The sequence below is a fragment of the Procambarus clarkii genome, unplaced genomic scaffold (genome assembly GCF_040958095.1).
Source record: "Procambarus clarkii isolate CNS0578487 unplaced genomic scaffold, FALCON_Pclarkii_2.0 HiC_scaffold_116, whole genome shotgun sequence".
NCBI lineage: Eukaryota > Metazoa > Arthropoda > Malacostraca > Decapoda > Cambaridae > Procambarus > Procambarus clarkii.
Window position 1 is genome coordinate 1,222,612 of NW_027189149.1, and position 14,849 is coordinate 1,237,460.

Genomic DNA, 14,849 nt, shown 5'->3' on the forward strand with positions numbered 1-14,849 from the left:
CACCTATTCCTTTATCCCCAGTACCATCCCCCACCCCCTCACCCCCACCAATCCTACCCCCTCTCCAGCACCCACAGCCTCACCGACCACCCCCCACTCTATCACCCATTGTGATACAGGTTCCTTTCCCCCAACACCCCTCCCCTACCTACCCTGATCCCACAGGGCCTGAGGACGAAGACCGGGCCTCCCCAGAAGCTAGCGGCGAGGACGACAACGAAGACCACGGGGGTGATGTGTCACAAATACTTGACAACGGTGATGAAGCGGTACGGCTAGATAAAGAACCAGACGAAGCCGACCAACCAGAACTGCAACCAGATGAGGCGACCCAAGATTGGGCACTAGAACCCTTCTACGCTCCCCTGCTGGCACTGCTACGCTCCCCGGACTGGGACGAGTTCTCGAGCCTCCTGAATGAAATTACAGAGGCGGTTCAAGCCCACTGCCACATCCGGATAGACGAGAGTAGACCAGCCCCCTCAGCCATCGATGTCAACGACTGCAAGGCGATCCAACGCCTTTACAGAAGAAACCGACGAAGGGCGGTGAGGCTGATCACATCAGGGGAAAGTCGCCGCTGTGAGATCCCCTGTGAGATCATAGAGAGGCATTTTTCAGAGGTACTAGCCGCTCAACCACCAATAGAAGACCCAGTCACACTCCAGTCCATACCTGAAGCGCAGGAAGATCGCGCTGAAATTAACCTGGACCCAATTAGAGAAGGGGAAGTGGAGGTCAGGCTGATGAGAGCTGAAAACAGTGCCCCAGGGAACGACAGAATCACCTACAGACACTGGAAGCAGGCTGACCCCGACTGTAAGGTAATAGCGGCGATCTTCAACATCTGCCTGCAACAGAAGAGGATCCCCCAGGACTGGAAGACGTCACGAACCATCCTCATACCCAAGGATGGTGACCCACACGCAATCAACAATTGGCGGCCCATTGCTCTGTGTAGGATAATTTACAAGTTATACACAGGAGTTCTGGCTGCAAGACTGAGGAGATTGAGCAAAATCAGGCCCTGTGCTCTGCGCAAAAAGGATTTATGGCATCAGACGGGGTCCTTGAGCACAATTACATTATCCAGCACTACCTTGATGAGGCACGAGACAGCAATAAAGAGATTTGCATTGCGTCACTTGACCTCACAAACGCCTTTGGTTCCGTGCCATTAGAGCTCATCGACGCCTCCCTCACACGGATGGGCATGGGAGCAGACTTTGTCACGGTGATCCAGGGCATTACAAGAGGAAATTCCACCAAGATTCAAACGGCGAGTGGTGAAACGAATGATATCCCAGTTGACTGTGGGGTCAGGCAAGGATGCCCCATCAGTGGCCTATTATTCAACATCGCCAGTGAACCTATACTGAGGACCATCATCAACACCGGATTACAAGCAGACCCAGGTCTCAAGCATCCCTGCCTTGCCTACGCAGATGATATAACCCTGCTCTCCAGGACAGCGGAAGGCCTACAGAACCTCATTAACATCACCTCTGCAGCCTGTGAAGAATTGCATCTAAAACTAACCCAAGGAAATGCTCGTCAATGCACATGTCTAGACGACAACCAAGGGGAATGCGAAACTCCATATTTACAATAGGGGAATCGCAGATATGCAGCAGACAAGATGGGGAGGAAACCAAATTCCTAGGCAGACCAGTAGGTTTCCACCTCCTCCCGAACGCGAACGCAAACGAAGAGTTTAAGCAACTAGGCGTAGCCATAATGACAAGTAAATTGGCTCCCTGGCAGAGGATCGATGCCCTGAAGTCCTTCGTTTTCCCAACAACTGTGTTCGCCATGAGAACTTGGCAACTGAGAAAGGGAGATTGGCAGGAACTGGATGACCGACTACGACCGCTAATAAAAGAAACACTATACCTGCCACAGCGGGCAACCAATGGATACCTGTATAGAAAGAGTGCAGGAGGCTCATGCGGCATACCCCTCGCCACAGAAGACTCTGACATATTCATCATAGACTCGGCATTTAAACTACTCACCACGCCGGATCTAGAGACGAGGAATATTGCCAGGGACGACTGCAAGAGAGTAACGTCACGGAGAATTCGCCAAGAAGCCACTCTGGAAAACGTATGCCAGTATCTCTCAAAAGACGACTTGGAACAAAGACCCTCTGGACATGAGACGCTCTGGTCAAGAGCCCGCAACTCGTCAGGGAGGATGAAAACCAAGTGGTCCACAGACGGAGATGCATTGGAAGTCTGTTGTGGGGAGAGAATCATGTCTCACAAAGAAAGAAGATTGGTCGCAAGGAACATAAGGAACCATCACAGAGGCCTTCGCGACGACGACCTGAGAAGCAAACCAGACCAGGGGAAAGTAATGGAGCAAGTTGGGAGGGAGCGGGCCTCGTCTGCATTTATTAGGGATGGGGCTTTCACAACCTTTGCTGACTGGCGTTTCATTCACAGGGCACGTCTGAATCTTCTACCTCTAAACGGAGCCCGCCGGTTCAACATCCACGGAGACCAACGGTATAGGAGATGTCACCACCAGAACGAGACGCTACCCCACGTCATCAACCATTGCCTGAGGCTGTCAAATGCGATGATCCAGCGACACAACGCGTTGGTCGATCGTATCCTGAAGGCCTCGGAAGGAAGACACTGGAAGGTCATATCCACTAACCGACAAGTCCCAGGAACAAACAATGTGCTAAGACCAGACATTGTTCTAGAGAAGAACGGAGAGGTGATGCTGATTGACGTCATTTGCCCCTTCGAAAACGGACCAGACGCCTTTGCAGAAGCTAGACTAGGCAAAGAAGAAAAGTATGCAGAGCTAGCGGCGACAATGAGACGGACCTACAGGCAGGTCACTGTATATGCCTTCATTGTAGGATCGCTCGGGTCATACGACCCAAAGAACGACAAACCAATGAACAGGCTGGCCTCTAGAAAATATCAGAGGCTGTTCAGGAGGCTATGCGTGAGCGACACCATCCGGTGGTCACGGATGATGTATATAGAGCACATCACAGGCGCTCGCCAATACTAGTTTACATGTCTGTACCTTTTTCTCATTTCAGAAAATCTATATATATATTACATCTGTTTTGAGTTTTTTAATGGCAGACGGCACAATGTAAATAAAGATCCCATAATAACCCATGTATGAAAATGTATATTGTATTTTATGTACACGTATGTAACTATGTACCCATGCACCCTTGTGAAGACACAAGGCTATTGTAAGCACTATGTAAAACATTCGTCAATAAACAATTAAATCTGTTCTTATCAGCTTAATATCTGATACGATCCCCATGTGGGATCCTCGATATTAAACTGATTTTTGCAACATGGCGAAGTGCTAGGAGCTTGCTCCACCTTTGCCGCGGATCGGCCCGGTATTGCAGTACCTCTGGGATCGGTCCACTCCCTTCGGGGAGACCAAAAACAACCCTATCAACTAGTCAAAATCAAGTAGGAGACGATGATGTTAATTGGTAATGTTCATTAATGAATCGTGTTAATTTGATTTGCAGTAATTACTTCACACCAGCCAGCATCGTATGAGGAAAAAGCCTTGGAACGAGCAGCAGAAGTGAGTCAGTCGAGTCCGGGTTTGATGGGTCGAAGCTGAACAACTGCAAGGAGTTAGAGAGAGGGAAGGAAGGAAGGAAGGAAGGAAGGAAGGAAGGAAGGAAGGAAGGAAGGAAGGAAGGAAGGAAGGAAGGAAGGAGAAAGAAGGAGAAAGAAGGAGAAAGAAGGAGAGTGAGGTGAGTAACATCATTTAATAACTTTAGATTAAAGATTATGTGCGAGCAAATACGATGGTTGGTCTGGAAGGAAAGAAGTTGATTTTATGAATGGGGGGTTGCCAGTTAGTGCAATATTAATTGATTTTGTTTGTTTTCTGAGATAGGTTATATAGGGTGAAGTTTTTCTCTATTTTTTTATAAGTGTGGAAACTGGTTTAGGTAGCTTAGTGGTTTGTTATGAAAAGGCTGGTAGAGATGGGTTGAATAGTGTTAGGCTTGTGTTTGCGTTTAGTGGAGAACTGGATTTGGTATTTAAATGGCATCTAATATGACGTGGTCATTGTGCAAATCAACTCTAAATCAACGGGTTTACTATGATCGAGAACCTAACTATAATAGTTACCCATTGTTGGCATGCTCTTCTCTTTTTTTTACGAAATTACTTACTCACTCTCCCTTGTGAGTGAGGGTGGAGTGGTGTGTATATCACTCGGAATTCCTTAGTCGGCTTTGACGGCGAAATTATATTCACACACACATCAAGATTAGACGTTTATCTATTTAATTTACCATTGCTGCACTGTACCAATGCGTAATAAAGACGAAATTCGAGTTGAGATGGAGGGAGGTGTTGCTTTGGTGTGCTCTTACACGGCAACTCAACGATCGTTTGCCACTTCCACGCTTGCCAGTCGGCCACTAGCCTCAAAGTGAATTCTAGTGTCTTGATTAGCTTTACAATCCATCATTTACCTCAATACACACTAACAATGTGTGTTTATATACTTCAATCGAGCATTCGATGCACGCATTCACCTATAATATATACGTCAAAGAAACCCAGAACCCACCCAAGTTCAAGCGCACCTGCACTCTCGCCCCTCTCCATTTGAATGCTTGTTTCCTAATTAGATTTCAAATGATTCATTCACCTCTCTAACCCCCTCCCCGCTCAGCTCGTTGTCGCCGTGTGGGGGCTTAGTGGGCGGCTGCCGGAGTGTGATGCTCCTTGGGACGGTCCTCTGTCCTTTTCTAGCCTTGTGCTCCTGCTGCCGTCCTCTCCAATTCTGCTGGGCATCTTTTCCTTTTCCTTCTGTTTCGTTTTTCTCCCCCCTCTTCTCCTATCTGCTTGCCGTTTCCTACCGACCTTTTGCTCGTTCTGGTTCTTCCCTTGGACTTCTTCTATTTTGACGCCCGGGTGCTTGAGGAGGCATACTCATGCACCCGTAGAACTGCAGTACCCGACGTCGAGAGCAAGGGGAACCTTTTATTTTCAATCCCCACTTCGTCACTGAACCCGATCTCGACGGACTGTCGGTTTCTTAAGGTGGCGTTTGTGGGGCGTATACTCGCGACGCACCCCTAGGAGGCCCCGACAAGATCGGCGATAGCTTCTTGTTGGGTGTCCTGCCTCTAATTGTGGCTCCATGGTGGGTGTGGGGGCACATTCGTGAGTGAATTCTTTCTTTCGTCAGGATGATTACCCCTGCTTCGGCTTCTTCTGGTTTACCTTCTCAGGCTCGTGGGGTGGGCGACCAAGCCCCCGAGTCGGTCCGTATTGGAAGACCGGGCTCTGTAGCCTCCGCTGCATTGGGCCCCGACCTTGCTCCTCCTTTGGCCTCTCTGACTCCTTCCTCTGGCTCCCCTCCCTCCTCTGTGGTTGGGTCGAGCCCCAAGCCCCCAGTGGTGACTACCTCGTCCCCTGGCGTGGCTCCTTCTCTAGTTGTAACTACTGCGCCTTTTAACCCCTCTCTCTCTGGGGGTTCTCACCGCCGTCTTCGTCACGGCCGCCCTCGCTCGATTCCTTCCAGTTCTGCTACCTATCAAGCCTTGTTTGGTCCCGCTTCGTGGGCCAAATATTTTGATCTCCTCCCTCTTGATTCTGCGCCTCCTGACGATTTCTCCCTCCATCGACATCTCATTGCTTCCGTGGATGCCTCCATTACTTTCAACCCCACTCGTCTCGGTACACGTGTCGTTGCTGCTCCTTCTCAGGATGCTGCTTCCCGCTTGGCTGCCTTATCCTGCCTTGGCGAGACCCCCGTTCGGGTCTCGAAGAACGTTCAGTTGAATGCCAGTGTTGGCACTATTTTGCTCCCGCCCCATGTTGCGACCGGTGTTCGGGACCTACGCGACTGCCACGACGATATTCGACATATCCTCGCTGCCCAGGGCCATTCTATTCTCCAGGTGGACACGTTTACTCGTCCCCCTCGTGGTAGTCGCCGTCAACCCCTCCGGGTTGTGAAGATTACCTTTGATGGTAGGACCCTTCCACCCTCTGTCATTCTTGCTGGTGCCAGGTGCTCTGTCCAGGAGTACATTCCTTCTCCTCGGCTCTGCAACAAGTGCTGGAGGTTTGGGCATGGTGCCCTCCGCTGCTCCGGGACTGTCTCTCTCTGTCCTTTGTGTGGTGGCGAAGGTCACTCTAAGTCGGAGTGCGCTTCTCCCCAGGCTCGTTCCCTCAACTGCGGTGAGGCCCATCCTACCTTCTCCCGTGCGTGTGTCCATTACAAGCTTGAGGCAGCCGTCCTCAACTTGAAGCACCGGGAGCGTTTATCTTTTCCTGAGGCGAGGCGCCAGGTTCGCCGGCTCCCGCCTTATGCTAATATCTCTTATGCTCGCGTGTTGCGCTCTTCCTCTCCTCGTCCTTCCCGCCTTCCTCAGACTCACAACCGTTTCCAGGCCTTGGACCCTGATGCGCCCACTGCCCCCTCCTCTGTCCCTTTGGGTTCTCTCCCGAAGGATCCTCCTCCTGGTCCTCTGTCTGGGGTTCCCCTTCCTTCTACCCGGTCTGTCGTGTCTTCTGTGTCTCCTTCCTCGTCCCCCTCCGATCCTCCTTCCCATCCTCTTCCTCCATCTATCGGCTCTCCCCGCCGCCTGTCGGTGCGGGCGGATGTCCATCGCTCTCCTAACGGCCGTCGTGTGTGCTCTCGTTCGGCTTCTCCTGTTGAGACACTGGAATCCGTTGCCCGGTACGTAGTTGCTGGGACACCGGTCTCTTTAAGTCAGAAGCGTAAGCCTGGCTCCTCTCCTTCCTCTTCCCCGGCGGGTAAGAAGGCTTCGCTTTCTTCCTCAGCTCCTCCTCCTGGCTCTGTTGCTCCTTCCCCTCCCGTTTCAGTGCTTGCGCCCCCTGTTCCTGCTATGGAGGTTTCTTTGGCCCCTGCTTCCCTTTCGGTTGCTGCTCTTGCTGGGGTGCGCTCCTCTCTTTCTACTCCCCCTCTTCCTGCTGCTGTCCTTGACTGCTCCTCTCCGTTGTCTCCTCCTCCTCCTCCTCCTCCTCCGGACCCTGCCCGCCCACCTCTGATCTGTTCTCCCGTTTCCTTCCCTCCGTCTTTGCTCAGTTTACCCATGCCCCCTAACCCTGACTTTGCTGACCCTGATCCCGACCCTGATATTCTTTAACGTGCTCTGTTGGTCTTTCGCCTTTGTTTCTTCCTTGTTCTCTGTTTTTGTCCTTTCTCTTCTCGTCGTTGTCCATTCTTCAATGGAACGTTCGAGGTTATTACGCCAATTTCCTCGAACTCCAACTTCTGGTTTCGCGGTTTTCGCCCCTTTGTGTCTGTCTCCAGGAGCCGATGCTTGGTGCTCGTCCTGGTCGTTTTCGTGGCTATTCCTTTCTCTCCCCCCCCCCCAGCCATTGCTGGGGCTTCTAATTCTTCTGCTCTCTTGATTCGGGCTGATGTTCCCTTTGTTCCTTTACTTTTTCCTTCGCCTCTCCATTGTTCTGCTGCTCGTATCTTTGTGGGGAAATGGTACACAGTTTGTTCCATTTATCTCCCCCCGAGTGTCCCGCTCTCTCTTCCTGATTTGAAACACCTCCTAGACTCCTTGCCGGAGCCTGTGCTCCTGCTGGGTGACTTCAATTGTCGTCATTCTCTTTGGGGTGACGTTCTGACGAATACCCGGGGTCGCCTCCTTGAGCCGTTTCTCCTCTCTTCTTCCCTGTCTCTTCTGAATTCTGGTGAGCCCACTCATTTGGACTCTCGAACTCGCACCCTTTCTTGTCTTGATCTTTCTCTCTGCTCTTCTTCTCTTTACTTAGATTTCACATGGCAGGTTCTTGATGACCTCCATGGAAGTGATCATTTCCCCATCCTTGTTTCCTTTTTCTCTTTTCGCCCTTCCCTCTCTTTCCCTAGGTGGCAGTTTGCTAAGGCGGACTGGACCCTATTTTCCCTCAGTGCTACTCTCTCTGACCTCTCCCTTCTGCCCCTCTCTCGCGCTCTCCTCCTTTTTCATGACACTGTCTTCGACGCTGCCCTCCGCTCTATTCCTCGCTCTTCCTCTCGGGGTCCACGGAAGTGCGTTCCCTGGTGGAATGCGGACTGTGCTCGGGCTGTCCGCTGTAAGCGTGCAGCCTGGAAGAAGCACCGCCGTAGGCAGACGACCGATTCTTTTCTTTTCTTTCGGAAAGCGAGTGCGGTGGCCCGTAGGGCCATCCGTACGGCTAAACGTGAATGTTGGGCATCTTATGTCTCGACAATTACGTCCGAAACCCTTCTGGCCCAGATCTGGAAGCGTATCCGCAAGATAGCGGGTAAGTTCGTTCCCGATGTTTCACCGGTCCTTCACCTCCATGATACTCTTGTGGCGGACCCGTTGCAGGTCGCTTCCGAACTGGGTTCCCACTTTTCTTCTGTTAGCTCTGGTCTTCATCTTCCCCAATCTTTCCTTCTTCGTAAACCTGTCCTTGAGTCTCGTCCTTTAGATTTCTGCACTCATCTTCAGCTTCCCTATAATGATCCCTTCTCTCTCTCTGAACTTCGTTCTGCCCTGGCCCTCTGCGGTTCTACGGCGGCGGGCTCCGATGGTATTCATTATGAGATGCTTCGCCATCTCCCTCCGAGCACGTCTCAGTATTTACTGAGTCTGTATAATCGGATCTGGGAGTCGTCGTCAGTCCCTGAGGACTGGCTCGATGCCGTTGTCCTCCCTGTTCGCAAACCGGGGTCTCTGGGTACTTCCCCTAAGGACTTTCGCCCTATTGCTCTCACAAGTTGTGTCTGCAAACTCTTTGAACGTATGGTTAACGTTCGTCTGATGTGGTTCCTGGAACACCATCGCCTCCTCTCCCCTTCTCAATTTGGTTTCCGCAAGTGCCGCAGCACGACAGATGTCCTGGTGAACTTGGAGGTCTATGTACGTACTGCTTTTGCTGCGAAGACCTCCGTTGTTGCCGTCCTTTTTGACCTAGAAAAGGCTTACGACACCACTTGGCGTTATCATATCCTATCTCAACTTCATTCTTTTGGCCTTCGTGGTCATCTCCCTCTCTTTCTCCGCAGCTTCCTCTCTCGTCGTTCCTTTCGGGTGCGCCTTGGTACCGCTCTCTCTCCCTCTTTTCAGCAATACGAAGGTGTGCCCCAGGGTAGTGTTCTGAGCACTACTCTTTTTCTGGTTGCCCTCAATGGTCTTCTTTCCTCTCTTCCTTCTGGTGTCTTCTCCGCTCTCTATGTCGATGATCTTACCCTTTGTTGTCAGGGTGATGATTCGCCTCTCCTTCAACGCCGGCTTCAACTTGCGATTGATGCCGTGTCGTCTTGGGCCACAGGTCATGGCTTCAAGTTCTCTACTTCTAAGACTTGTGCCATGACTTTTACGCGGAAACGGGTTGTTCTTCGTCCCTTTTTGTCACTTTATGGTCATCCCCTTGAATACAAAGATTCCGCGAAGCTTTTGGGGTTATTCCTTGACACTCGTTTGTCTTGGTCTCCCCATATCTCTTACCTCCGTGTTGAGTGCTCTAAGTCCCTTACCCTCCTTCGGGTCTTGTCCCATACTTCTTGGGGGGCTGATAGGCGCACTCTCCTTGCTTTACATTCCTCTCTCGTCCTGTCTAAGCTCGATTATGGTTGCCCTGGTTACTCGTCTGCTTCTCCTTCTACTCTTCGCCGTCTTGATGCTTTGCACCATACTGGGTTGCGCCTCAGTTCTGGTGCCTTTCGTTCGACTCCCGTCCTTAGCTTGTATGTTGACACTGGCTTCCTGTCTCTCCAGGACCGCCGTGATCGCTACTGTCTTCGCTATCTTGCGCGGTCCTTGCAACATCCTTCCTCTCGTCTCAGTCGTGCTTTAACTTTTACCCCTCCTGCGGTTCCTGTTCCTCTTCACCACCTCCCTCTTTCTGTCCGGTTATCTCGCCTGCAGGATTCTCTTTCCGTTCGTATTTCTGATGTTTCTCCTCGTGTTGTTCCTTCTTTGCCCCCATGGAGGGTCCCTCTTCCGCGGTTTTGTACATCCTTGACTCGTATCACTAAAGCTTTTACCCCTCCTACAGTTCTAAAACGCCTTTTCCTCGAGCACTTTTCTTCTCACTCCCGCTCCGTTTCTGTCTTCACCGGTGGGTCTAAGTCAGCGGACGGTGTTGGCTACTCTGTTGTTTTTCCTGATCGCACTTATATGTGTCGCTTGCCTCCGGAGACTAGCATCTTTACAGCGGAACTTTATGCTATTCTCTATGCTCTTCGTCTCCTGCTTTCTCGTTGTCAGTCTTCCTTTGTGGTTGTTGTTGACTCTCGTAGTGCCCTCATGGCTCTCGGGTGCTTTAATCCAGTTCATCCGGTAGTTGTCGAGATCCAGCATTGGCTGTTTCTCGTTCACAGTAAATTTAAGTCGGTTGAGTTTTGTTGGGTTCCCAGCCATATTGGCGTGTCTTTAAATGAGCGTGCGGATGCTGCCGCTAAGGAAGCTGTCCGCTCTTGTCCCATCTCTCGTAAAGGCATTCCGTATTCCGACTTTTACCCGGTTATCCATTCCTCAGTCCTTACCCGTTGGCAGGCTTCTTGGTTGTCTGTTACTGGTAACAAGCTACGTACTCTTAAATGTTGTGTTTCCTCGTGGCCGTCCTCCTTCCACCGTAACCGGCGGTGGGAAACAGCTCTAGCGAGGTTGCGTATTGGCCATACTCGCTTAACCCATGGTCACTTGATGGAGCGCCGCCCTGCTCCTTATTGTCCTAGTTGCATTGTCCCTCTTACGGTCGTGCATGTCCTTCTTGAATGTCCTGACTTCCAGGACGAGCGTGTGTCTTGCTTTCCGACCGCCCCTCGCGGTCACCTGTCCCTCGATAGAATTCTTGGTGACTCGGATACTTTTGATATCGTTCGCCTTATGCGTTTTTGTTCTCGTATTGGCATCCTTGGTGATATTTAGCGCCCTCTGATTATTTTGCGTATTTGATGGTGCTACATAGCCTTCCCGGTTTGGTGCCTTCTTTTGATAATTACTTACTCACCTCTCTAAACGCCACCACCGTCTGTATATTTACATATTTTATTTAGGCAATGTAAGCAGGCACACATTCATTCATTCATTCATTCATTCATTCATTCATTCATTCATTCATTCATTCATTCACGTAAAATAACGAATCAAATTGATATAGAATCTACTATAATTTGCAAAGCGACCAACCACCAAATGTCATTGTGAAAGCTAGTTTCGTAATTAGCTTTGCAATACTTCATTTCGCTCCCTAAACACCAACAATGAGTGAGTATTTGTATACTCGGTAAAAGCGATGGATGGATTTCGTACACATTCACATATATTAAGCAATGAATTTGCTATAGTCCCTACAGTACTCAGACTTCTCGAATTACTTACATCTTGTTATATCTTAACTTTGTTGTTCATTCAACAACAGAAACGTTTTCCAGGGAATCACGTTATGTTAGATGATGCATCGCCTCGCCTCGCATGGCATCGAATCGCATGTCATTGCATCGCATCGCATTGAACTGCATGGTATTGAATCGCAAGGCATTGAATGGCATGGCATTGAATGGCATGGCATGGCGTCACGTCACGTCACGTCACGTCACGTCACGTCTCTCGCCTCTCGCCTCTCGCCTCTCGCCTCTAGCCTCTAGCCTCTAGCCTCTAGCCTCTAGCCTCTCGCCACCCAGCCCTGCCTCGCTTCGCCTCGTCTCCGGTTTGTGAAAACGATGTATCAAGCAAAGTGTTAGATGTGAAAAAGTCGTGATATATATACAAAAATGTAATAGTTGGCGCATAATAGTGCTGTTCGTTTTCTGTTATGGTATCAGAGAGAGAACGTCTCCTATTTATATTTTTTGACGAGCGTTGGCGATAACAGGCCCCTTGCACTTTTAATTCGTTATTGTACTTTTCAAAAGCTGTAGCTACCTTAAGACACATGACAAATGGAGGTTTATGTATTAGAGTTAAGCGCTATACTCCCTGGCCAGGAGCGAATTCGTGAAATGCCACGCGAGTCTGTTTACCTCTTTGCCGCCAGTTACATATTCACTACTCATGAACGAAACCATGTAATATCATGAATTTGCATATATATATAAATTCATTGATTAGGTAAGAAATGGTTAAAGCCTTTACTGCATGGCGTTTATATGTATGCTTGAATTCGAATATTACCCAATGATAATCACATGCCCTTTTGCAATTGAAACTCGCTACGTGGTTTCTAGCCGCTGGTGTTGCAGAGCAACCATGCATCCTATCGCTTCTCGGCCTTTTGGCTAAGATCAAAGTGTAGTACTGTACTATCGTCCGCACGTCCGCAAGGGGTTAAAGGGATAGTATAATCTACACTTTAGCGATCCTGGTAGTCTTAAAACTACCTGTAGGGGGAAGAAATTGGGTCGCCACATCGCCCATCCGCCTCCACCGGTGAGACAGCAAGCCTCACGGCTTGCTGTCCACCTCCACGAACTGGCTTGTCCGGGGCCAGTCTTTTGGTGGGAAACGCAATAAATTGCGTTTCTCTCTGAGCTTCTGCCTTGTACAAGGCTCAAGGAGCTCGGAGGGAAACTCAATTTATGCTTGCATAGATTGTGTCGTTGTCCGCACGAACTTCCCCTCCGGGTAAGGAGTTAAAGGGCCGGTCCAATCAGCGAGCGCGCTTCCACCAACACCGACCGTCCAGCCATCTAGTGGCGGATTTGGGAGTTAGCCCAGAACCGATCACTGGTAAAGGGGGGAGCAAGCTCCTCAAACTTTACATAGTGGCTGGCAAGACGGCAAGTCCCCCGTGATTGCCGTCGACCTTCAGGGGCTGGCTTGTCCGGGGCCAGTCGCCTGAAGGAGAGACCATAGACTCTGTCTTCCTCCACATCTGTGCCTTGAGCCAGGTGCTGGAGGATGAACATAGCCTATGTTCACATTGATTGTGTTGTCGTCCGCACGCCCGTTTTTCGGAGTTAATGGGGCAACATAGTCAATGTCTGTCTCTGTCCCAGTCACGGCCTCGTGCTTCTATCACTTGTGATGGATCCGCGACGGCCTTCAAGGCTGACGGTCCCATGGGTGGAGGAGGACCAAACCCTGCAGGCGGCAACCCAGGTCGCTGCCCACAAACACAACCCACAGTACTGACACCACACTGGCCGCCTGAAAGATGGACCAGCGACGACGGTGAGACCCGAGGTCGACCTTGGTGAGTCGGCCTCAGTGCTCAAGATGGACCACGACTCGAAGATGACTGCCTGCCCTGACCCCATCGATGTGAAAGTGGAAGATGACGATTCCAGGGACGACTCCAGTGACGACTGTCTGGTGATCGACTTAGACGAATCGACCACGTGGATGACGACGACCGCTGGCCATGAGGTCGCCCTTGGCGAGGCGGCCTCAAGGAGGACCATACTCCCCCACTCTGGGGTCAGTCTTGGGAGGCTGGCTCGGGGTGGGGTCGACGCTGGGAGCAGAAACGCGGGGGTCAACGATGTGAGGCTGGCCCATCCTGTAGACAACACCGAGGTCGCCCTTGGCGAGGCGGCCTCAAGGAGGACCTTACTCCCCCGCCCTGGGGTCAGTCCTGTGAGGCTGGCTCAGGGTAAGGTCGACGCGAGAGGTGGAACCGCGAGGCTGGCCCATAATGCTGCCGACAACACCGGGGTCGCCCTTGGCGAGGCGGCCTCGAGGAGGACCATACTCCCTCGCCCTGGGGTCAGTCCTGTGAGACTGGCCCAGGGTGGGGTCGACACGAGAGGTAGAGCCATGGAGGTCGACACTGTGAGGATGGCCTGTGACGCTGCCGACAACACCGGGGTCGCCCTTGGCGAGGCGGCCTCGAGGAGGACCATACTCCCCCACCCTGGGGTCAGTCCTGTGAGGCTGGCTCCGGGTGGGGTCGACGCCAGAGATGGGAACGGGACGGTCAGCACTGTGAGACCAGCCTGTGACTCTACAGACAACACCGGGGTCGCCCTTGGCGAGGCGGCCTCGAGGAGGACCATACTCCCCCACTTTGGGGTCAGTCCTGTGAGGCTGGCTCAGGGTGGGGTCGACGCACGAGGTGAGGGTGTGAATATAAGGCCACCCTATGACTCCACTAGCACCACCGGGGTCGCCCTTGGCGAGGCGGCCTCGAGGAGGACCTCACTCCCCCACTCTGGGGTCAGTCCTGTGAGGCTGGCTCCAGGTGGGGTCGACACCCAAGATGAGGACAAGGGGGTCAGCGCTGTGAGGCTGACCCACGACGATACCAGCGACGACGATACCGGGGTCGCCCTTGGCGAGGCGGCCTCGAGGAGGACCTTACTCCCCCGCCCTGAGGTCAGTCTTGGAAGGCTGGCCCTGGGTGGGGTCGACCCGAGTGGCACCAACCAGGAGGACACCACTGGGAGGCTGACCCATGACGCTACCAGCCCCGAGGACGACACCAACATGATGACATCGAGGACGACTCCACCCAGGAAGCCGTTCTATAGTTTTGCATCTTGGGTCGGCTTCAGTGACGAAAGCATGTCAGCCCATGGGATAGGCGCCGGTGCTTCCCACTTGAGATCCAGCTCACGACCAGGGTTGGCTGGCGACATGGAACTGGGGGTCGGCACCAGCGACGCAAGCCCGGGGGTCGGCACCAGCGACGCAAACCCGGGGGTTTGCGCTTCAGCGGCTTCAGCGACACTAGCCCTGGGGCTGGCTCCCTCAACGAGCCCTTAAGTGCTGGTGCCTACAATGAGCCCTTAAGGGCTGGCCCTGGCAATACCAACACATCCCCTACTCAGGCCGACCCCAGCGACGACGCCCGGCCAGTCACGGTTCAGGAGACTATTTTGGGGGTCGGACCAGCGACAATACTGCTTCTAACACAAATGCAGACAACGACGTTGACTTCTGG

At 51.9% G+C, this 14,849-nt stretch overlaps 1 protein-coding gene and 1 pseudogene across 1 annotated transcript; both read left to right on the top strand.

Annotated features, from left to right (window-relative positions):
• Positions 1-1,737: 1,737 nt before the first annotated feature.
• On the top strand, positions 1,738-3,033 carry LOC138360630 (uncharacterized protein T26G10.4-like). Its single transcript, XM_069320320.1, has one exon. The coding sequence runs from the start codon at positions 1,738-1,740 to the stop codon at positions 3,031-3,033; it is 1,296 nt and encodes a 431-aa protein (XP_069176421.1).
• A 206-nt stretch (positions 3,034-3,239) lies between these two features.
• On the top strand, positions 3,240-3,419 carry LOC138360736 (U2 spliceosomal RNA; annotated as a pseudogene).
• The last annotated feature ends 11,430 nt before the right edge of the window (positions 3,420-14,849 follow it).

What these genes read in the sequence shown, in the direction of transcription:
- LOC138360630 (XM_069320320.1), top strand. Translation starts at nt 1,738, where the DNA reads ATGACAAGTAAATTGGCTCCCTGGCAGAGGATCGATGCCCTGAAGTCC.